The sequence below is a fragment of the Plecotus auritus genome (assembly GCF_963455305.1).
Source record: "Plecotus auritus genome assembly, chromosome: 10".
NCBI lineage: Eukaryota > Metazoa > Chordata > Mammalia > Chiroptera > Vespertilionidae > Plecotus > Plecotus auritus.
This window is the reverse complement of record NC_137785.1, coordinates 27,878,950-27,901,971: the sequence shown is the minus strand read 5'-3', so window position 1 is coordinate 27,901,971 and position 23,022 is coordinate 27,878,950. Positions and strand designations below refer to the sequence as shown.

Genomic DNA, 23,022 nt, shown 5'->3' with positions numbered 1-23,022 from the left:
GCATGAAATATCCCCCCTCTCCTCCACCACCTCACAGAGAAGCAGGGTCCTGAGCGGAAGAGGATTAAGAAGGAGCCTGTCACCCGGAAGGCCGGGCTGCTGTTTGGCATGGGGCTATCTGGGATCCGAGCTGGCTACCCCCTCTCTGAGCGCCAGCAGGTGGCTCTCCTCATGCAGATGACAGCTGAAGAGTCTGCAAACAGCCCAGGTGAGCTCCCGGGGTGATGGATGGTGGGTGCTTTCTGAGACTGGAGAGGCTCTCTCCCTGGGGATGGGCACCCATGCAAAGCCATCCTCTTTCCCTTGTGAAGACGGCCAAGGTTCTGGAAGTTTCTATAAAACAGAGAACACCCCCAGGCCCAGCCTCCCTGGCTCTACCCCCAGTAATGCTACGACTTTTTTTTCCTTGGCCTGCAGTAGATACAACACCAAAGCATCCCTCCCAGTCGACAGTGTGTCAGAAGGGGACGCCTAACTCTGCCTCAAAAACCAAAGATAAAGTGAACAAGAGAAATGAGCGTGGGGAGACCCGCTTGCATCGGGCTGCCATCCGGGGAGATGCCCGGCGCATTAAGGAGCTTATCAGTGAAGGGGCGGATGTCAACGTCAAGGACTTTGCAGGTGAGCACTCACAGCACCCAGGAGACGGCAGGGCAGGGGGACCCTGCAGCAAGTTCACAGGAGGATGTAAGGCTGGCCTCCAGAGATACAGAGCTCTCTGGCCAAGTGTCATCGTCCTAGCAGCATTAGCCTTGCACTTGGGATCAGCATGGCAGGAGCAAGAGCCAGACCCTGGGCCCCTGTTGTTCTTTGGGTGTGTTCTAGGTGCATGAGGTAGACGTATAAGTTGTTATTTCTGAGATGGAGGGAATTAGTGTTTCTTGGAAAGTATTTAAAAATCAATTTGTTTTTCATTATTTGTAAGAGAATTGAGGAATTTTTAGCTATATTACTCCACTGTGTTATATAAACCCCAATTCTATGCTGAGAAATCATTCTTCCTGGCTCCTCAAGGAGTGCCTCTGGCATATTTAGGAAGAAGTCACATTGCCCAAGCATAGAATGCCTTTGTGCCTGTCATCCCAGGGACACCTTCCCATCTCCCAGGGAAGAAATGTCACCCTGAGACTCTGCTTTTAATATGACAAATGGGTGTGCTTCCCTGACCTAAGACAGGCTGAGAGAGGGCCCCATAATTGCATTTCAGTGTTGCCCTTTTTTGCATAAAATATTTCCATTATGCTGTGATGCATAATCAACAGATTTGAGCTGTTAAAGGGGAATGAGAACGTAAGATGAGCAAAGGAGTCTTCATGCAGAATACTTGTAGATTTTTCCCATTGCCTTAGTTGATAGTATCTGACCAACACCTAATTTAGCACCTTTTTTAAAAGAAGCAATTTTCCTATATCAAGATTTTTCACAGCACTGGAATTTGTGTCCAAAGGAGTGGGCCCTGTTTGCACACTGATGTGTGTGGCCACTCTACCTGGTGGCAGATTGAGGCTCCAGGCTACCACCAGGGCAATTGTCCCGATGTGGCCTCATCTATGTGCTCCATAGAGGGTGTGTTTCCAAAATGGGAGGTTTCCCCCCCCATGTGTTGATGGATGAGCCAGTCTGAGGCTCCCCTCATGATGCTGTGTTCACCAGTCCTCCACTCTTATTGTTCAAGATTAACCCTGCAGGTGGTTAATCTATAGGGTTAACAAGCCAAATATCCCTAAGCAAACAAGAGGCTCCACAGTAAAACACACTCAGGGTTTCCCTGGACCTCTAGCCTTTCAGTGCAGAGCAATGCCCTCCAGGGCTCTTTCTTGTCATCATCTTCCTTGGAGTGCTGCTTTGAGACAGGAATGACGTTCCTAAGGATTAAATAACATATGTCCTAAGTGTCTGTTTCCAGGCTGGACAGCACTGCACGAGGCATGTAACCGAGGCTACTACGATGTTGCCAAGCAGCTGCTGGCTGCGGGTGCAGAGGTGAATACCAAAGGCCTGGATGACGACACGCCCCTGCATGATGCTGCCAACAATGGGCACTACAAGGTGGGTCTCTTGTCTGACTTCCACATCGTTCTGTAGCTCCTGCCTCTCTGTCCTCGTTGTCCTTCATGTTTGCTGGGTAACTGAGAAGTTACATCTTTATCCCTCACCAGAGCTGTCCTCTCTCACCAGCCCAGCTTTCTCATCCTGGATCAGCACTTGGATGGCTTCTCACAGTTCCAACAATCAGTACTCTCTGCATTATGTGTGACAGGGCCCTGCTCTGGCCATGCAGGTGTAGTTGGATTTTAGTAGGTGACCATCATACCAGTAGGACGTGGGGGATCCTGGGGATTGCTCCTGGACCCTGTCCTTATCTCTGTGGTCCTACTAAACTAGAGAAGGCCTTGCCTGATGTGATGCTGAGGGGTATAGCCAGTCCAACAATAGTGAGTATCCCAGTGCACCGTTTCCCCTAAGAGGACTAGGCTTCCTTGGGGAAATGACTATCTCCAGGTCGGAAGCAGGAGATATACTAGTACATGATGTGCCTGGTGCATTTTGTGCTACCAGAAAGCAGGGCGGTCACAAAGATAAAGTCTTGCTGCAGTCATTACCCGAGCCATCTTAACGAGGCCCCTGCATGGTGAGGATGATGACACCAGTAGATCAAAAATGCTCCTTATGACAGCTCTGCCTGGTCACTTTTGGCAGATACCGGGGAACCAGTAGCATCAAGAGTGTGATGAACATAATTTGACAAGTCATTGCAGGGGAGAGAGAGATTGGGAGGGCACTCTGAGTTAAAAGATTTCTGAGACAAATAGAGAAATCTGAACACTGATTATATATTTTATGTTAGGAATTATAGTTAACTTTTTAGGTAAGATAATGGCATTATAGTTTCTTGATTTTAAAGAAACCTTTTAAAGAAGTATACTGAAAAAGTAAATGAAATGTCTGTGATTTGCTAAAAATACCTGGAGGAGTGGGCAGATGTGGGTGAAATGAAGCTGGCTGTGAAGCAGGTAGGTGAGGAAGTAGAGAGGAAGGGAGTCGTCATTTGCAATCTCTGTATTTTTTTGTCATTTTGAAACTTTCTATTGTGGAAAATGCCAAAGAGTGTGGAGTCATGGTGGGAGAGGCAGAATAATGGCCCCCAAAGATATCACCATCCTGATCCTGAAACCTGTGACATGTGACCTCACATGGTAAGGGGGCTGCAGATGGAAGAAAATGAAAGACCATGAGATGGGAGATGATCGTGGATTATCTAGGCTGGCCCAGTGGCCTTCAAGGGTCCTGACAACAGAGATCCTTTCCCGGCTGTGTCAGAGTTGCAAGCAGAGGCAGGAGGAAGACTTGAGGGAGACCTGAGCTACACTGCTGGCCTTAGAGTCAGGGGCCATGGCAAAGGAATGCAGTGGCCTCTAGCAGCTGGAATGGACATTAGCTGGTAGACAACATGGACATGGAACCAGAGTCCACCTCACTGCCAGGAACGCTATATGCATGGAAAGGAAAGAGCCAGTACAACACATCAGCGGGGTCAGGGGGACTAATTTTGGACTTCTGACCTCCAGAATTGTAAGACGAAGGTGGTGGTGATTTGTTAGAGCAGCAATAGGAGACTGCCCTGATAGAGCAGTAGAAATTGTAACTACTGAGTGAAAATAGAGTATGTGAGTAACAAGAGTTTTGTCCTTTTTAAAGATTCTTCTCATGCTCTTATCTCAGACTGACTGGACTAAAGTTGAGATTGAATTTAATATTTGTACTTCAGTTCAGTGAATCAGCTGTCCTGGCATATAATCAGCCCAGGTTGCTGATTACAAACAGTTGAACTGTTAAAAGATTACCTTGAGTGTTTCTGGCCATCCTTACCCATATAAAATAAAGCACTGAAGAGATTATCTTATTTTCTAAAATAAATGAAAACATAAAATAAACCTGCTTACAGAAGCTTGGTCCTTGTTTCCTCTCTTTGTAAACCCTCCTCCAATAAAAAACTTCCCCCTAAACTACTAGAACCCTTTTCATGATCATTGGACCCTGTTGGATGGTGAGCTTATCACATTGGCACAAGAGGAGATCCTATGTGAAAAGATTCCAGTGAAGTGGTCGACTCATTATGAGTGAGGAGGTCTTGAAACTGTTCTACCTGCAAGAGAGCCTGGGAGGGGTGCCAGGATTCTGTTAGGGTCCTTCCTGTGGAAGAGGCACAGGTCTAGAGACCCCACCAGAAAGTGCTGTGCCCACCAACTTCTGGCCCTTTGCCTTGGGTTGTTCCCTGGTTAAGCTCAAGGTTCTGAACAAGTTACAGTTTTACACAATTACTATAGTACAGTCACTGTTTCTCAGAACACATCCTCAGGCATCTGCTACTGTCTTGTAGGTGGTGAAACTGCTGCTGCGGTATGGAGGAAATCCTCAGCAGAGCAACCGAAAGGGCGAGACACCGCTGAAAGTGGCCAACTCCCCGACCATGGTGAACCTCCTGTTGGGCAAGGGCACCTACACATCCAGTGAGGAGAGCTCAACTGGTCAGTGGCTGGGCATCAGGCTATGTGCAGGGTGGGGGTCATTGGTTTGGGAACATGGTGTGTGACACTGGGGTATAAGCCTCCCAGTACTGCTGTGATAACGGAGGCAGTGTTGGCTTTCATCTGCAGATCAGCACACCAGATCCCAACCTCCTAGACACCTGGCACTTACAGGAAATTCTGGACTGAGGACCTGGGGTTTCAGTACCAAAAAACCTGCAGACTTATCCTAAGATACCAACCTGTCTTTGCACAAACTTCTCTTTGGTTTCCTTCAGCCTATGGTTGGCCTCAGATTTCACTAACTCAAGTGAAATGCTTTCTGTGGGGTTTCCAGGACTCTCATCCTAGGGGTGACCAAGTGCTTGGGGAGGCCTTTCTCCAGGTCATCCCTGAGACAGCTTTCCCCCATCTATGTCTTTAGGTGTTTTGAATTTGCCTCTGACATCTTTCTCCTTATTTCCAACAGAGAGCTCAGAGGAGGAAGACGCCCCATCATTTGCACCTTCTAGTTCAGTTGATGGAAATAACACAGACTCTGAGTTTGAAAAAGGACTAAAGCACAAAGCTAAGAATCCAGAGCCCCAGAAAATTGTGACTCCTGTCAAGGATGAGTATGAGTTTGATGAGGATGACGAGCAGGACAGAGTCCCTCCAGTGGATGACAAACACTTACTGAAAAAGGATTACAGAAAAGAGACTAAATCAAATAGTTTTATTTCTATACCCAAAATGGAAGTGAAAAGTTACACTAAAAATAACACGATTGCACCAAAGAAAGCGGCTCACCGCATCTTGTCAGACACATCAGATGAGGAGGACATTGGAGTCACTGTGGGGACAGGAGAGAAGCTGAGACTCTCTGCACACACAATTTTGCCCAGTAATAAAACACGGGAACCTTCTAATTCTAAGCAGCAGAAGGAAAAAAATAAAGTGAAAAAGAAGCGAAAGAAAGAAACGAAAGGCAAAGAAGTGCGGTTTGGGAAAAGGAGTGACAAATTCTGTTCCTCCGAGTCAGAGAGTGAGTCCTCAGAGAGCGGGGAGGACGATGGGGACTCGGTGGGGAGCTCTGGCTGCCTTAAGGAGTCCCCGCTGGTGCTGAAGGACCCCTCCCTGTTCAGCTCCCTGTCTGCTTCCTCCACCTCATCTCATGGGAGCTCTGCCACCCAGAAGCATAACCCCAGCCACACAGACCAGCATGCCAAGCACTGGCGGACAGACAATTGGAAAACCATTTCTTCTCCTGCCTGGTCAGAGGTCAGTTCCTTATCAGACTCCACGAGAACAAGACTGACAAGTGAGTCTGACTGCTCCTCTGAGGGCTCCAGTGTAGAGTCACTGAAGCCACTGAGGAAGAGGCAGGAACATAGGAAACGGGGCAGCCTACAGAGCACTCTGTCAGAGAAGAAGAGTTCCTTCCACCCCAGTGTGGACGGTGCCATTCCCAAGCTTGACAAGGAGGGGAAAGTGGTCAAGAAACATAAAACAAAACACAAACACAAAAACAAGGAGAAAGGGCTGTGTTCAGTAAGTCAGGAACTCAAATTGAAAAGTTTCACTTATGAATATGAGGACTCCAAGCAAAGGTCAGACAAAGCTATACTTTTAGACAATGACATTTCCACTGAAAACAAGTTAAAAGTATTAAAGCACGATAGAGATCACTTTAAGAAAGAAGAGAAGCTTAGCAAAATGAAGTCAGAAGAAAAAGAATGGCTCTTTAAAGATGACATAATAAAAGTCTCCAAAGATGAAAAGTCACTCAAGAGAATCAAAGACACAAACAAAGACATCAGCAGGTCTTTCCGAGAAGAGAAAGACCGTTCAAATAAAGCAGAAAAGGAGAAATTAGTGAAGGAAAAGTCTCCAAAAGAGGAAAAACTGAGACTGTACAAAGAGGAAAGAAAGAAAAAGTCCAAGGACAGGCCCTCAAAATTAGAGAAAAAGAATGATTTTAAAGAGGACAAAATTTCAAAAGAGAAGGAAAAGACTTTCAAAGAAGATAAAGAAAAGCCAAAAAAAGAAAAAATTTACAGGGAAGATTCTGCTTTTGATGACTATTGTAACAAAAGTCAGTTTCTAGAGAATGAAGACACCAAATTTAGCCTTTCTGATGATCAACAAGATCGGTGGTTTTCTGACTTGTCTGATTCGTCCTTTGATTTCAAAGGGGAAGATAGTTGGGATTCTCCAGTGACAGACTATAGGGACATTAAAAATGACTCTGTGGCCAGGCTGATCTTGGAAACGGTGAAAGAGGACAGTAAGGAGAAGAAGCGGGAAAACAAAAACCGGGAGAAGCGAGACTACAGTGAAAAACGGAGCGACAAAGATGCTTTCTTTAGGAAGAAAGACAGGGACTATCTGGATAAAAACTCTGAGAAGAGAAAAGACCCAATTGAAAAGCATAAAAATGTCCCCAGCTATCTTTCAGAAAAGGACAAAAAAAGGAGAGAGTCTGCTGAATGCGGGCGAGACAGAAAGGACAGAGATCTGAGCGACATCTGCAGAGACAGAAAGGATCCTCTTGAGAGCACCAAGGATCGGAAAGATGGCAGAGTGAAGGCCGAGGAGGCATACAGGGAAGACCTGAAGGAGTATAGTTGTGAAAGTGTATTCAAGGACAGGTCTGACTGTGACTTTGGGAAGAGTCTGGAGCCTTGGGAAAGGCATCATTCAGTGAGAGAGAAGGAGAAGAAAGATGGCCTTGAGAAGGAGAAGAAGGAAAAAATAAAATTAGAAAAATATAAAGATAAGTCCAGTGACAAAGATAAAAGTGAAAAGTGTATCCTTGAAAAATGTCAGAAGGACAAAGAATTTGATAAATGTTTTAAAGAGAAAAAAGATACTAAAGAAAAACATAAAGATATACATAGCAAAGACAAGGAAAGAAAAACATCTCTTGACCAAATTAAAGAAAAAAAGGAGAAGAGTTTCCCTGGAATCATCTCGGAAGACTTCTCTGAAAAAAAAGATGAGAAAAAGGGCAAAGAGAAAAGCTGGTATATTGCTGATATATTCACAGATGAAAGTGAAGATGAAAAAGATGATTATACAGCAAGTGGATTCAAAATTGGAGAGGCCAGTGAAATGCAGAGGGCGGACAGTCTTCAGGAAAAAGATGATGGGAGGGAGCCATACCCCTCTGATAGACACCGGAAGCACTCTGTTGACAGGCAGCACTTAGAAAAGCAGAAAGAGAAAGAACTTAAAGAAAAGAAAAAGGAAAAAGGAACCACAGAAGGGGCGAAAGACAAGAAAGAAAAAGTCTTTGAAAAGCACAAAGAGAAGAAGGATAAAGAGTCAACAGAAAAATATAAGGACAGGAAAGACCGAACTTCAGTTGATTCTATTCAGGAAAAGAAAAACAAACAGAAGCCCTCCGAGAAGGTGGAGAAGAAGCCCTCTGCAGAAGACAAGGCCAAGAGCAGGCACAGGGAGAGGCCAGACAAGGAGCACTGCAGAGAGAGAAAGGTGTCGAAAAGTGCTGAGGTGGAGAAGAGCCTGCTGGAAAAGTTGGAGGAAGAAGCTCTGCATGAATACAGAGAAGATTCTAATGACAAGATTAGTGAGGTGTCCTCTGACAGCTTTACGGACCGAGGGCAGGACCCAGGCCTGAGTGCCCTCCTGGAGGTGTCTTTCACAGAGCCTCTAGAGGAGAGAGTCAAGGAGAACTGCCCACAGGAGAAGCTGAAGGAGAAAGAAAGGCATAGGCACTCTTCATCCTCATCCAAGAAAAGCCATGATCGAGAGAGGGGCAAAAAAGAAAAGTCTGAAAAAAAAGAAAAAAATGATGATTACAAGGACACTGGCAGCAGAAAGGACTCCAACCAGTATGAAAAGGATTTCTTGGATGCTGATGCTTATGGTATTTCTTACAGTACAAAAACTGACATAGAAGATGAATTAGATAAAACCATTGAATTGTTTTCTACAGAAAAGAAAGATAAAAATGATTCTGAAAGAGAACCTTCCAAGAAAATAGAAAAGGAACTAAAGCCTTATGGATCTAGTGCAATCAGTATCCTAAAAGAGAGGAAGAGACGAGAGAAGCATCGAGAGAAGTGGAGAGATGAGAAGGAGAGACACAGGGACAAGCACGGTGAAGGGCTCCTGAGACATCACAAGGACGAGCACAAACCTGCAGTCAAAGACAAGGACAGTCCTCTAAGTTCCTTTAAAGATAAAACCAAGGATGAAAGCCTGAAACTCAGTGAGACCAAACTAAAGGATAAATTCAAGGAAACTTTAGATAAAGAAAAAGGTGACTCTGTAAAGATCAGCAATGGAAATGATAAGTTACCACTGTCTAAAGACCCAGGCAAGAAAGATGTCAGGCCCAGAGAGAAACTTCTGGGAGATGGCGATCTAATGATGACCAGCTTCGAGAGAATGCTTTCCCAGAAAGATCTGGAGATTGAAGAACGCCACAAACGGCACAAAGAAAGAATGAAACAGATGGAGAAGATGAGGCACAGGTCTGGAGACCCTAAGCTCAAGGAGAGGATGAAGCCAGGTGAGGACATGCGCAAGAAGAGTCTGGATATCCCTCCAAAGAAGCCACTGGGGCTGGACCCTGCCCTTAAAGACAAAAAGCTCAAGGAGTTGGCTCCTGTTCCACCAGTCCCTGAGAATAAGCCCCACCCAGGACCAGCTGTGGACTCCAGAGACTGGTTGGCAGGACCACATATGAAAGAGGTCTTGCCCGCTTCTCCAAGGCCTGACCAGAATCGGCCCACCGGGGTGCCCACCCCCGCATCTGTGGTGTCTGGCCCCAGCTACGAGGAGGCGATGCACACGCCCAGGACCCCATCCTGCAGTGCTGACGACTATCCTGACCTCATATTTGACTGCACAGACCCTCCGCCCGTCTCCAGCACAGCTGCCAGCGCTTGCTCCCCCTCCTTCTTTGATAGATTCTCTGTTGCAGGGAGCGGGATTTCGGAAACCCCAAGTCAGACGCCTACAAGGCCTCTGTGCACAAACCTTTATCGCTCGGTCTCTGTTGATATCAGGAGGACTCCTGAAGAAGAATTCAGCATTGGAGACAAGCTGTTCAGACAGCAGAGTGTCCCTACCGCATCCAGTTACGACTCACCAGGGCAGCACTTGGAGGATAAGGCCCTTGTGCCCCCAGGTCCTTCGGAGAAGTTTGCCTGCTTGTCCCCGGCATACTACTCCCCAGACTATGGCATCCCCTCCCCCAAGGTGGACACTCTGCACTGCCCACCCACAACCGTGGTCACCACCACCCCTTCTCCAGAGGGTGCCTTCTCTGGTTTACAAGCAAAGTCCCCCACTTCGCACAGAGATGAGCTGTTGGCCCCATCCATGGAGGGGACCCTTCCCCCTGACTTGGGCATTCCTCTGGATGCCACAGAGGACCAGCAGGCCACTGCTGCCATCATCCCCCCAGAGCCCAGCTACCTGGAGCCCCTGGATGAGGGCCCCTTCAGCACGGTAATCACAGAGGAGCCGGTTGAGTGGGCTCATCCCGCTACCTCGGAGCAGGGCCTCTCTTCTAGCCTAATTGGGAGTGCCCCTGAAAACCCTGTCAGCTGGCCCATGGGATCGGACCTTATGCTTAAGTCTCCACAGAGATTCTCAGAGTCCCCAAAACATTTCTGCCCTGCCGAGTCCCTCCACCCTGCTGCACCTGGGCCCTTCAGCACCACAGAGCCCCCTTACCCGGTCTCCCCTGTCCCATATCCTCTGTCAGTCCCTGAGCCAGGACTTGAGGAAGTTAAAGATGCCTCGGCAGAAGCAATCCCAGCTGCCATCTCCACTGCAGAAGAACCAGCCCCTTTCACCCCTTCCTCCAGGCTTGAGTCCTTCTTTAGTAACTGCAAGTCGCTTCCTGAAGCGGCCCCTGATGCGCCCCCGGAGCCTGCGTGTGTGACCACCGTGACTCCGGTGGAGGCTCTGAGTTCTCTGGAAAATACCTTCCTAGAAAATGGCCACAGTCTCTCTGCCCTTGGACAGGTTGATCCAGTCCCCTGGCCTGATACCTTCCCCAACTCTGAGGACGACCTGGACCTGGGGCCCTTCTCACTGCCAGAGCTTCCTCTACAAACTAAAGATGTTTCTGATGTCGAAGCAGAACCTGTAGAAGAGAGTACTCTTGTTCCTCCAGAAAATACCCCTGCAGGGGCCCCTGTGGTCCTGAACGGTGGGGATGTGGCTGCATCAGCTGCTGAGGAACAGCTTGTGCTGTCTCCTGATCAGGCAGCTACCCGGCTCCCTGCTGAGCCTGAGCCTGAGCCCTTGCCCTCAGAGGGGCCAAAGCCAGACATTCTGGAAACCACAGTGGAAGCTGAGGCTGTGTCAGAGGGGAGGGCCCCTGAGGCCTCCGACTCCAGCTTGGGGCTCACACCAGCGCCCCCAGAGCAGCATCCACTAGGTAGTGGAGACGAGGAGGTAGAGGCCCCAGACACCTTGGCAGCATCCCACAGCACACCTGAGCCCCCTGGGGACAGCCCTGCACAGGCACAGGTGGTGAACGGGGCTGGCCCCCATGACAGTGCTGGGCTTGAGGGGCCTTCAGGAAGCATCCAGACTGAAACTACAGAACCAGAACCCAGACCCACAGCCGAAGCCCCAAAAGCCCCCAAAGTGGAGGAGATCCCCCAGCGCATGACCAGGAACCGGGCTCAGATGTTGGCCAACCAGAACAAGCAGAGCTCACCTCCCTCTGAGAAGGAACCTGCCCCTGCCCCAACCCCCAGAGCAAAGGGTCGATGCTCTGAGGAGGAGGACCCCCAGGCCCAGCACCCACGCAAACGCCGCTTTCAACGTTCCAGCCAGCAGCTGCAGCAGCAAATGAACACATCCACACAGCAGACACGGGAGGTGATCCAGCAGACACTGGCTGCCATCGTCGATGCCATAAAGCTGGATGATATAGAGCCCTACCACAGTGACAGATCCAATCCGTACTTTGAATACTTACAGATCAGGAAGAAGATTGAGGAGAAGCGAAAGATCCTCTGCTACATCACCCCACAGGCACCCCAGTGCTATGCTGAGTACGTCACTTATACAGGCTCCTACCTCCTAGATGGCAAACCGCTCAGCAAGCTGCACATCCCAGTGGTGAGTACCAAGGTGGAGCCCCAGCCCCCAAGGGTGCCAGTCAACAGGTCAGGACCCTGTTTGCTGTATGTCTAAATGCAAATGCCAAACTGTTGGGATGCCAGAGCTTGGAGTAGATGTGCCATCCTGGGGACCACCCTCCAACATGGATGTCCATGTTGATACTATCCCTCTGTGTCAATAGATCCCGTTTCCTCTTTGTCATTCATCATTTTTCCTATGTGATCTCCCCATCCAGTGCCTGACTGGGTCATTGAGTGCCCTTGGGTCCATGCCCACGCCCTCTTGACTGTCACCCAGCTCCCTGTCTGCTGTGGCCGCACCCTGCATATCTCCAACTAGAGCCAACCCTGGTGCTGCTCAGTCCCTGGTCTCCCCAATGTTTTGCTGACCAAGGCCCCCACCTCCATGTCGGGCACACCTGCACAGCATTCCCCCTTTCTGTATCTCAGTGCCTCCTTTCAACTCCCTTTTTTTTTTTCACATAAAAGTTCTTAATTTATTAGTCCTCTCATGAAAAATCTATACAATCACCACAGATAGTCACTGAAGAATCCACTTTCCAGCTCACTTTTAGTAGCACCAACATTGGCCTTTGCAGTTCCTGACTTTCTTCATTCCATTCTTGCATTTCTTTCTGTTTTCTTGAGGTTGTCTTATACAAGTCTGTTTTCTTTGCGTAATCCAAGGAATCATAAATCATGCCAAAGCCAGCTATCTTGCCACCACCAAAATGGGTTCTGAATCCAAATACAAAGATGACATCTGGTGTGGTCTTACACATTTTGGCTAGTTTTCTCTGAATTTGTCTTAGGTACTGTTGCCTTCCCAGGGTGAAGGACATCAGTGACCATTTGTTTCTGCTGTAGTAACCTGTTGGCTCATGAACTTCCTAGTCCAGATGTTAATTGTGTCATTCATTATGGTAGCCAGTCTTCAAGCAGCCAAGGAGAAAAAGAGTTTTCTCAACTTGTTTTAACAGCTAAAGGCCTCCACAGGGATGTATGGCTTGGCTCCAACCCTAGCCCGTCACCCTTGAACTCCTCTACATCTCTTATCTTGGTTTGCAGCAGTTCCATGTTACTGACCTGAGGTCAGGCCTCAGTTCTCATCCCACTGGAACCCTAAGTGACCCTGCCACCTTTGTCACTTGCTCAAAGCACACCCTTCATTGGGCTTCCAGGCTTCTCTATCCAAGCGGGTCTGTTCTCAGTCAGCACCCATCTGTCTCAGCACTGTATCTAGGGCCTCTATTTTCTTTCTTTTTTAAATATATTTTTATTGATTTAAGAGGAAGGAAGAGCGAGGGAAACATCAATGATGAGAATCATTGATCAGCTGCCTCCTGCATGCCTCCTCCTGGGGATTGAGCCTGCAACCTGTGCATGTGCCCTTGACTAGAATCAAACTCAGGACACTTCAGTCTGCAGGCCGACGCTCTATCCACTGAGTCAAACCAGCTCAGATCCTCCATTTTCTTTCATCCATGTTCATCCCTTGGTGGCTCACCCTCCACCTCAACCTGATGACTCTTGGTTTATGCAGATGTGACACATTTAATTCCCACTTTGCACATCACCTTTTTATCCTCATGCCAGGAGCAAATCCATCTATAAGGTTCTGCAGCCAGCACCTCCCATGTCACTGCTTGTCCCACTCTACTCTCTCACCTAGGCCAGCTCCTGCTTCCTCCTTGCCCATTGGGGTCTGTTCTCTGCAGAGCAGGCAAAGAGATCCTTTTACAGTGGAGCCAGACCTCTGTCCTCCTCTGCTCAGCCCCAACCTTCCTGGCTTTCCAGGACTCCAGCCTAATGTGTTCCCCAGGGGTCACTTGTTCACACAGTGTGCAGTTGATTTGCTTCATTTCTTAGACCATTCCACCCCCTTGAAGAAAAGCCAGGACTTCTGTTTGATTTGCCTATTAGGCCCAGAATGAGCCTCAGTCACAGCTGTTGAAAGGATGCTGGTCAGGATTCCCCAGAGGGAACTTCCTGTCCCAAAGGAGGGTCATGTTGGATATATGTGTTCTGCTGTCAGATTTTGGTGTTCCAAAAGTCAGTATCTGTGCTGGCTCTCCATCAGGCAGCAGGCTTAGCTAACCAGGACTGACACCCAGTATCTTCTGAATGAGGGTGAGTGGCTCTGAGCATCAGGTTCAATGGCTGAGGCATGGGGGCCCAACTACCAGGGCCACCACCCTTCCTGCCCAGCCCAGCACTTTGTTCCCAGGGAGCATGGCTAGCTTTGAACCCAGCGGGATGTCAGCATCACACTCCCTTCTCCTGGTACACTAACCCCGAGCTATTCCAGGGAGGGGAGACTGAGGCAACCTTGCCCTTTTCTGGCCTGGGAGGATCCAGCTGTCTGCCTTCATCTGGGTCACTAGATTCTGAAAAATCTGGCCTAAGATGTGTTGTTTGCTGAGTCTTTTTGTTGTTTTATTGTTTAAATTTCAGTTACCAAAATAAAAGAGTACCATGACAAAGTTTAGAAAATAAAATAGTAGACGTCATTATACTCCTACCCAGGGTGCATCCCGTCAGTGATCTATACATCTCTACTTCTACTGAATTCATGCCTTTTTAGAAGAAAGCTCTGTTTTACTTCCTGTTACCACATAATTGAGCACCCAGGCTTTCCTGGATTTCTCTCCAGGCCAGAGGCTTGAGGCCTTGTTCCAGCAACTGTGGCACCAGGTCTTGGTGCTTTCTCTTGAGGATCCAGAAATGGTGGTGCCTTAGAATACTAAAACCCAAAAACAAGAAAGGCTTACACCTAGATGCACCACTGTGTTTGTGTCTCCCCACCTGGTACCACCTATGGGTGGCTCAGGTAGAGTCAGAAGCGGAAGGCACACCAAGACCCCATGGGGCTAGGTCCTTTGAGGCAAAGGGGATGGAGCAGAGCCTGATGAGCGAGGTGTGCCATTGAAGAGACCAGCTAGATGTTCTAATGTCTTATTTTGAGCTAATTTTAGACTGACAGAGTTGAAAGCACAGAGTATATGTTGTGCCCTCACTGGGCTCTGGGATGCATCTCCTCCTGGGTCTCCTGAGCTGTGGTTGGTCATCCACCCCTTGTCTTCCTTGAAAGGCACAGTTTGATGACACTTTTGAGGAATATTGATTAGATGTTTGGTCTAATGTCCACACCTGGATGGAGGGACATGTTTTTAGTGAGAATGCACAGATGTGTCGTGAGGTCTTGGTGCGTTGCGTCTTGTTCTTGGTGTCAGCAGTCGCATTGTGGCGCATCTGCTGTATTTCCCTTTTTAGTTGATACATATCTTGGGGAAGGTACTGTAAAACCCTTAAGGCCTATTATCCTCGAGCTTGTGCCTATCTATTTTAGTGTCCTTAGTGAATCTTGTCTACAGCAGTCAGTACTGTGGTGTTGGCCTAATGATGATTGTCTACTTCCCTCTCTCTACGTTTATTGATTGGAATGCTCTTGTAATCCAACATGAATCACCATTACTTATTTTGTGTGCAAATTGTTCCAGCCTTGGCCATTAGGAGCTCCTTTAGGTTGCCCCATCTTTCTGAGCATGTTCTCACTTTACAGCCTCACAAGATGTTCCAACTGAGTCCTCTCATTAACCATGTGGTCCCTTCAAGTGGAAATGGTGTTTAGAAACCACATCCTGGGTGCAGGATGTGCTCACTGTCCTGAGTGACATAGCCAGGTGAGGTGTGTTACTCTGCATCCCTCCATGTGGTCTACATTGAAATCTTGACTTCATCGTGTGCTTGCATCTTCCTTCTTTAAGACAGAGACTCGGTGCTTCTTACTGCAAGGTGTTTACTGGCCTGTCACTCCCAGTATACATGTCTCATTTCACAAGTGCTGGCCCATCCATGAAATGCCTACACTGGTTAGATGGCCTTTATGGTGGTTCTCCTGGTCTTCTGCCTAATGGTATCTTTTCCAAAGTAACCCAAGTGAGCACTCTCTTCCCCTCACTCTGACCCCCAGTAGGACCATCAGGCTCTGTTGTTGCATGTGTTCCATGTTGGCATTTGCATCCCATTTGGTGTTAGAGTTTATTTGGTGGACATGAAACCTCACTATTAATAAAGGAAATAGCCCAGCATCCTACTCCTCTCCTCTGCCCCATTTGCTCTTCTTCCGTCTTTGTCATATTTCTTCTGAACAAACAGCACAGCATATGTGTTCTTGATCTCTACTTTCTTGCATGAAGGGTAGCAGTGTAGACACTCTGTACTTTGGTTTTTACACTTCACACCGTCTCTGGAATTCATTCCCCTTCATTCTTTTTCATAGCTGCATAGTGCTCCCTTTCTGGGCCAGGGTCTGTGCCATTGTTCATTTGCCTGCTCTCTTGAGTATGAGCATCTAATTGTTTCCAGAAAATTCCCTGGTGCATCTACATTTTGTGGGACCAGAGGTGTGTCTTCAGGTCAGACTTGGTCACTATTATTGGTGCAGGTTCCCAGCCTCCACTAACCGCCCCCCTCTCACCCTTTGTGACTGTAGATTGCACCCCCTCCCTCCTTGGCGGAGCCCCTGAAGGAGCTGTTTAAGCAGCAGGAGGCTGTGAGGGGGAAGCTGCGCCTGCAGCACAGCATCGAACGGGTAAGAAGAGGTCTTGAATCGGGGACTGTGGGCCTGGGATATATCTGGCCGTGTTGGGATTGGCTCATATGGTTTCTGTCCTCCAGGAAAAACTGATCGTCTCCTGTGAACAGGAGATCCTGCGGGTTCACTGCCGGGCAGCGAGGACCATCGCAAATCAGGCAGTGCCATTTAGTGCCTGCACCATGCTGCTGGACTCTGAGGTCTACAACATGCCTCTGGAAAGTCAGGTCAGTGGTTGCCAAGGTTGTGCACTCACATTTGTCTCCTAAGAAGATCTGTGCCCCCACAAACTATTCTGAACACGTGAGCAGGTCTGCCCTCGGGACAAGGGAAGGCAGGGGTGATCAGATAGCAGTACATGTAATGCTGATGTCATGAGATGCTGCATGGGCTCTTCGAGGCCCCATTCCAGGGTCCTCATAAACACAGGCTCTGAGGTCACTGGGTTGCACTGGGCCTTAGTTTCAATCACATGAAGAGTGTAACTTTCCTCTAAAACATTCAAATGATTAGGATGAGCAGCACCCAGAGCTGCGGCATAAATAGCCTTCTGCAGCGAAGACCCCCATAGGAGGCTATCATGCTGGGAATAATGGTGGCCTTGCACCAGCATGGTGACATTGGCAGCCAGGTCCTGCAGCCAAGGGCCAAGAGGTATGGGAACCTGGGGCTGCTTAACATAGTAGTGGTCACTTCCCAGAGTCCTGTTAGGACTTTCCCGCTGATCTGATGCAGGCTGGGCAGCAGAGTCCAGAGCAATGCCCATCTGTCCTCCAGAGAGGCCCTGCCTCATCCACCCCAGCTGATCATCCTGGTTCCCCTTGCCCCCAGGGTTAGATTTGTCCCATGTGGTCATACCCTTTGCTTCCCCTATCAAACCTGACCTGTCATTAATCATTTGGGTGCCCTTGCCCCCATGGGTCTGCTGGGGTGCAAAACTATCCCATTAAGTGGCTCTGCTGGCAACCCCAAGCTTCAGGAGATTTCAACTGCCTCTTACCAGTCCATGGACACAGTTAAAATTTAAACTGTGCCAAGAAGTCTCTCATGTCCCCCATTGTCCATCTTAAGCCTGGCTGCTTCTCCCACCTTCTACTGCCTGCCGCACTTAGGCCTGGTCTCCTGAGGCTGTCTGCCCTGGGTTTTACTCCCCAATTTATTCTCTTCCCCAGCAACCACTGTGACTTTTTTAGAAACAACCCAGTGTGCATCATTCCAGGCCTGCCCTCTGCTTCTTTCCCCCGCTCATGTTGACTTTCCCAGAATACTGTTGCTCTCTTGGGCCTCTCCTGCTGCCCCCCTTCACTGTTCAGGCCTTGGCGCCAAGAGCCCTACTGACAGATGCACCTCCTGGCACCCTAGCTGGCATGAACTCCTGCTATGTCAGGATCACATGGACCCCTAGGGTTCTGAGCAGCATTTCTGGTTTGGCTGTGGCTGTGTGGTATCATACTGTGGAGTGGGTTCAGTGGTTTTAGTTAAAATTTTATTTTAATTAGTACATTAAAGATTTTCCATTCACTTAGCATACATTCTTGAAGGATATATTTGAAAGTTTCCCCACTTACCGTACTTTGTATTGAGACAAGTTTTTCCTAAAACAAAACATTTGTCAACAAACTATAAAACAAAATATTTGGTTGGGGATCAAGTGATTACTTCAGGGTTAGGTGCTTCAAAGTTTTGCATCTAAAACAAAAAAGGAAAGGAATATGGTGGTCTTCAAGGGATTTCCTACTTCCTTCTGAATGTCCAAGAGAGAAGGCCTCAGGGTGCACTTCTTCCTGGCAAATATGTTTTGGGCTCAGCCACCAGGTGGTCAGTCGCTCACATACCTGTGGCTGAGAGACTTTCACACGTTCTTCTCAGCACGCTGTCCACTCCAGCATCCAGGGGAGAACCAGACAGCAGGAATCTGAAAACTACTTGCTTCATTGTCTCCTGGTTCCTCCTAAAGCATCCCTGTTTGTAAACTACAGTCCATCACAGGCAGAGATGCTGCCATACTTGAGAATGGTGACCTCAAGGTATAGTGCTCCTACAGAGTGAAACCAGGAGGCTGGCCCTCAACCACCTCAGGCCTCTCAAACACCCTTTACGAAGAAAAAAAAAATTACTTCCAGTGTTTACAAACAGAAGTTAAAACAGATACCATCACCAGCTTTACCATGCGCCTGTGTGTGGCCTCCAGAAGCAGTGCAGGCTAGAATTTGAGGGCTTCCCAATTCTGTTTCTTCTATGGGCGTCGTAACAGACATGCAGAAAGCCTTCATGGACGGTACCAAGTCATCCTCAGGGCAGCTCCATCACAGACAGCATCCACCCAGGCATATTACACAAGCTATATGGGGAGGAGGACAACCAAGGGTCATACTGGTTTGTCTTAGCATGACGACAGCGTGTGGATTCAGGAATGAGATTACAGCTTTCATTCTTCACTTAGGAAGGAGGATTTGAAATACCCTGCAGGTTTGCCTTCTCCATTATTCTCCTATCAAACGCCCATATTTGATTTCTCCTCCAGGGTGACGAAAACAAGTCTGTAAGAGATCGTTTCAACGCCCGCCAGTTCATCTCCTGGCTCCAGGATGTGGATGACAAGTACGACCGCATGAAGGTGAGTGCACTGTACTCCCCTAAAACATTACTTTGGCTGGGAGCCCCCAGGAGTCTTCTGGGATGTGGGGAGGCTGCTGCTGGGTCCCATGTTTGGAGGTGACAGTTTCAGACTCTCTGAACCCAGCAGATACTTTCAGGGAATCCCCACCCCCATGTTGCCTCCTTAGAGTATCTTCCCTCCTGTCCAGGTATGCGGGGAGCAGCTCCTGTCACCAGCTGGCGGTCAGACCTCTGTGGGACCCCACCTTGAGCCCTCCACAGCATACACCCATCACCACTGCTCTGGATGTGCTGACCAGTGCAGCAGGCCAGAGGATGGGTGGGAGATAGAAAAATTAGCAAGTAAGAAGCACATCCTCATCTTCAGTTGCTAGAGTTGCACATGGGCATGGGGTCACTCATGAGAATGAGCTGTAAAACTTATCAACAATAACAAGCCAGTTACAAAATTAACACACAGGTCAGCACCACCCTAGGAAGCTCCATGAGGCAAGGCTGAGCGGACTGTGCCTGTTGCTCTTCTCACTGCGAGCTACAGAGCTGGTGGAGGGGAACCCAAAGCTCCCCCATTCCCAACCCTGTATTACCTGTACTTGGAGAGTAAGACAGTGTTTCCAGGATTCCAGCCTTAATCTGTGCTCCTTCCTTACCTCAACGGCCCATGACCATGTTGTCATAGCAGTGCACACAGGTACCACATGAGATAGACACAAAACACAGAGCAGAGAACAGTGAGCCCATGTGGTGTTTCAGGCCCTAGCATCTCATCATGATGTGGGTGCAGGTGCAGCTTAGGTGAGGCCCAGCTCCCAGGTGACGGTGCAGAGTCATACCGTTGCTCTTAGCCAGACTTGAAGGGAGCCACAGGGAAGATTTCCCAATAAAAAGAGAAATAATTTTTAACCACATTAAAATTAGACTTTATACATTTAAAATGCCACATAAGTTCAGTTTCCTTAATGCACCGAAGAACTTACAAACTAATAAGAAAAAAGGTGGATAGAAAAAGAAATTAGTGAAGAATGTAGTCGGTTTATGAAGATGAAGCAGCCACACCTTCATGAGGCCATGTGTTGTGTGACCATTTGTTTCAGAACCACAAGTTAAATTAGATCCTATTCAGAAGACAGACTGCTGGCTTCCCCTGCAAGTTCCTGCAGTTGGGCACAAGTGTCATTTGGTAGTTTTGTAGAGTAAATAGTATCTATCAAATTTCACAATATTTTGGCCATCTAACCTAGCGAGTTCCCTTGAGTCATTTAAAACTCGGGAAAATGTAAAAAAAAAAAAAAAAAGTTCATTGGAACAACCCAATAAAATAGAAACCCAGAAGCCCATTGATAATTCTGTGATTAAATGGAGTATGGGAACATCTGAAGATGTAATTACTACAAAATATTTTAAAGTAGGCAAACATGGCCCAGCCTGTGAAGGTAACTGAGCTACTCATAAAATGGGTCCATCTTGAGGTTCAGACACATTGCAGCATACACATGAAGACAGTGCAGAGCCATGGCTTCCAGACTGCAGCACTCAGAGGTTATTTCCAGAAGACTGAAGTGGAGGATTTTTATCCCCCACCCTCAACACACTTTTAAAAGAACAATTATTTTAAAACGAATTATACGTTGTGATATTCTATTCCAAATATTTGTGTGCACACTTGAGATTATTTTTCTGTACAGTCACTGTAACAGAGTCAAACTTTGTTAATCCAAAGTATGGTCTACTACCTGGCCATGTTTAAATCCCCTTTGTTCCCAAAATGTGCCCAACCCTGGACCCACAGGTGCTACATTTGGTTATGTCCCATTTCAGTAATCCAGTAAGTCATTATTTGTTTTTAACTATACCTAGTTAATATGATTTAGTATCTGTTTACTAATATACTCATGAAGATTAAACACTTTAATACTAAACCCTAGATAACCCTTTTTTTAAAATACAACTTCTATAAATGCAAATGAAATCAATATCACCACCCATAAATTAGAATTGTAAACAAAAGAAAATCAGTTGCAAATTCTAATTAGATGCTGTTGTGAAATCCATGGAGGGTGAGGACACAGAGCAGGGATAGTCTCCTCATGTGGTCAGCAAGACTACTCACAGGGCAGGATGAGAAGGCCAGGGGTGGTGCTGTGGGCCATTCAGAGGGGCAGGCCATCCTGCTGCCAGAGCTTAGCCTGGGTCCCTCAACCCCATCCTCCCAGTGGGTATTGCGGCAGGGGGATTAGGCAGAGGGGCCCAGGCTCAGTCCTCTTAATTGGGTACCTGGGATCTGGGCCAGGGTCTTGCTTCCACTTCCCTCACCTACTGTGCTTTCCATGCAGACGTGTCTCCTGATGCGGCAGCAGCATGAGGCTGCAGCCCTCAATGCTGTGCAGAGGATGGAGTGGCAGCTAAAGGTCCAGGAGCTGGACCCCGCCGGGCACAAGTCCCTGTGTGTGAATGAGGTGCCCTCCTTCTATGTGCCCATGGTAGACGTCAACGATGACTTCGTGCTTCTGCCAGCCTGATGCACCACAAGGACAACTGCACAGGACACAAGCAAGGGCCACATGGGTCAGCCCAGCACTGCTGCCAAGTCCAGGTGGCAGAAGGAGACCTTGTCCCTCAGGTGGGAACACCCAGGGAAAACCCTGCACTTTGCCCCCCTAGAGCACGTCTCTTTTATACCAGCTGCCAAGGGAGGACAAGGAGACCTCGGGGACACGGACACGGCAGCCTTGGGATCTGTTTTCCAGCCAGCTGCACGGGCATTTCAGGAGCTGCAGAACGGATTGCGTTTTTAAAAATCTCTTGTTCCATTCTGATCAACTAAAGGAAATAAAATTAAGGCGTCCACTCCTCACAAACAGTGACCTTCAGGTTGGAGGGCAGGGAGAGTGCCATCCTTGCTGCTGTCCTGTTGCCATGGAGCTGCTGACAGCCACAGGCCTCAGACTGGGGCTGGGACGCTGTGCTGTGCGAGGGCCAGCTGCGCCGCCCACCTGCCTGCCACAGAGGGACACAGAGCCAGGACTCTCCGGTTGTGTTTTTAATGGAGTCAAATCCACGTGGTTTGTATATTTTTTCCTTTAATCTTGGGCATTTTGTTTCTCTTTCTGAGAACATAACTTGAAACACTACAGAGCCAATAATCATATAAAAAGTGTACCCGTAAACGCTGTACAGTTTTATACACATTCACAATGTACTTTTTGCTGCCTTCTAGATAATTTATTTTGCAACACATTACTGCACAGTTGTAAATAACTTATGTACTGTAACATCACTTCAGTTATGTGTAAAGAAATAAATAAATTAATTAAATGCTCTTTGTACATGACAGTCCCCTTCCCGGGAGGGGCCAGTATACAGGACTGTGAGATGAGGATTGTTCCACTTTAAAACTCGATTGTCTTAAACATTTTTCCTCCCAAATGATTAGCTTTTGATTTTGAAACAAATTATACAATTGACCCTTGAACAATATAGTCAAAAATCTTTGACTCCCTCAAAACTTAACTACTAATAGCCTACTGTTGACGAGAAGCCTTACTGGTAACATAGTTGATTAACACATATTTTGTGTGTTATATTATATACTGTATTCTTACAATAAAGCTAGAAAAAAGAAAATGTTATCCTATATAATAAAAGGCTAATATGCAAATTGACCGAACAACGGAACAAACGGTCGCTATAATGCATAATGACCACCAGGGGGCAGACGCTCAATGCAGGAGCTGCCCCCGGTGGTCAGTGCACTCCTATGGGGAGCACCACTCAGCCAAAAGCCCTGAGCTGGGCTCACGGCTGGTGAGCGCAGCTTTGGTGGCAGCGTTAAGGATGGATGACTGTCAGCTTAGGCCCAGGGAGCAGGCCTAACCCGTCAGACATCCCCCAAGGGCTCCCAGACTGCAAGAGGGCGCAGGCCAGGCTGAGGGACCCTCCTCCTCCCGCCCCCTCGAGTGCACGAATTTTGTGCACTGGGCCTCTAGTTAAAATCGTAAGAGAAAATACATTTACAACATTTATTGGGGAAAATATACATATAAGTGCACCCATACAGTTCAAACATATGTTGTTGTAAGGGTCAAATGTATTTTCCCCTCCTTTCTTGCCCTTACTGAAAGGCTCTCCTCCGCTGCCCCAGAAGCTGCTCAGTTCACGATGGGGTGGATTTAGTTGGGGA

General features: G+C 47.8%; 1 protein-coding gene across 9 annotated transcripts in view; it reads left to right on the top strand.

The window, feature by feature from the left end:
• ANKRD11 (ankyrin repeat domain containing 11) overlaps positions 1-22,475 on the top strand; it is a 295,623-nt gene extending 273,148 nt beyond the window's left edge. For 4 of the 9 annotated variants that reach the window (XM_080644287.1, XM_080644288.1, XM_080644292.1 and 1 more), the window contains 9 exons: positions 38-208; positions 418-621; positions 1,907-2,049; positions 4,382-4,529; positions 4,999-11,624; positions 16,122-16,220; positions 16,307-16,450; positions 18,748-18,840; positions 21,176-22,475. In XM_080644287.1, the coding sequence (XP_080500413.1) occupies positions 38-208; positions 418-621; positions 1,907-2,049; positions 4,382-4,529; positions 4,999-11,624; positions 16,122-16,220; positions 16,307-16,450; positions 18,748-18,840; positions 21,176-21,361 (7,814 nt within the window). In that variant the 3' untranslated portion in view covers positions 21,362-22,475. Of the gene's footprint in view, positions 1-37; positions 209-417; positions 622-1,893; positions 2,050-4,381; positions 4,530-4,998; positions 11,625-16,121; positions 16,221-16,306; positions 16,451-18,747; positions 18,841-21,175 lie in introns of all 9 variants that reach the window. The other 5 variants (XM_080644294.1, XM_080644295.1, XM_080644293.1 and 2 more) reach the window with 2 other exon arrangements.
• Positions 22,476-23,022: the final 547 nt, after the last annotated feature.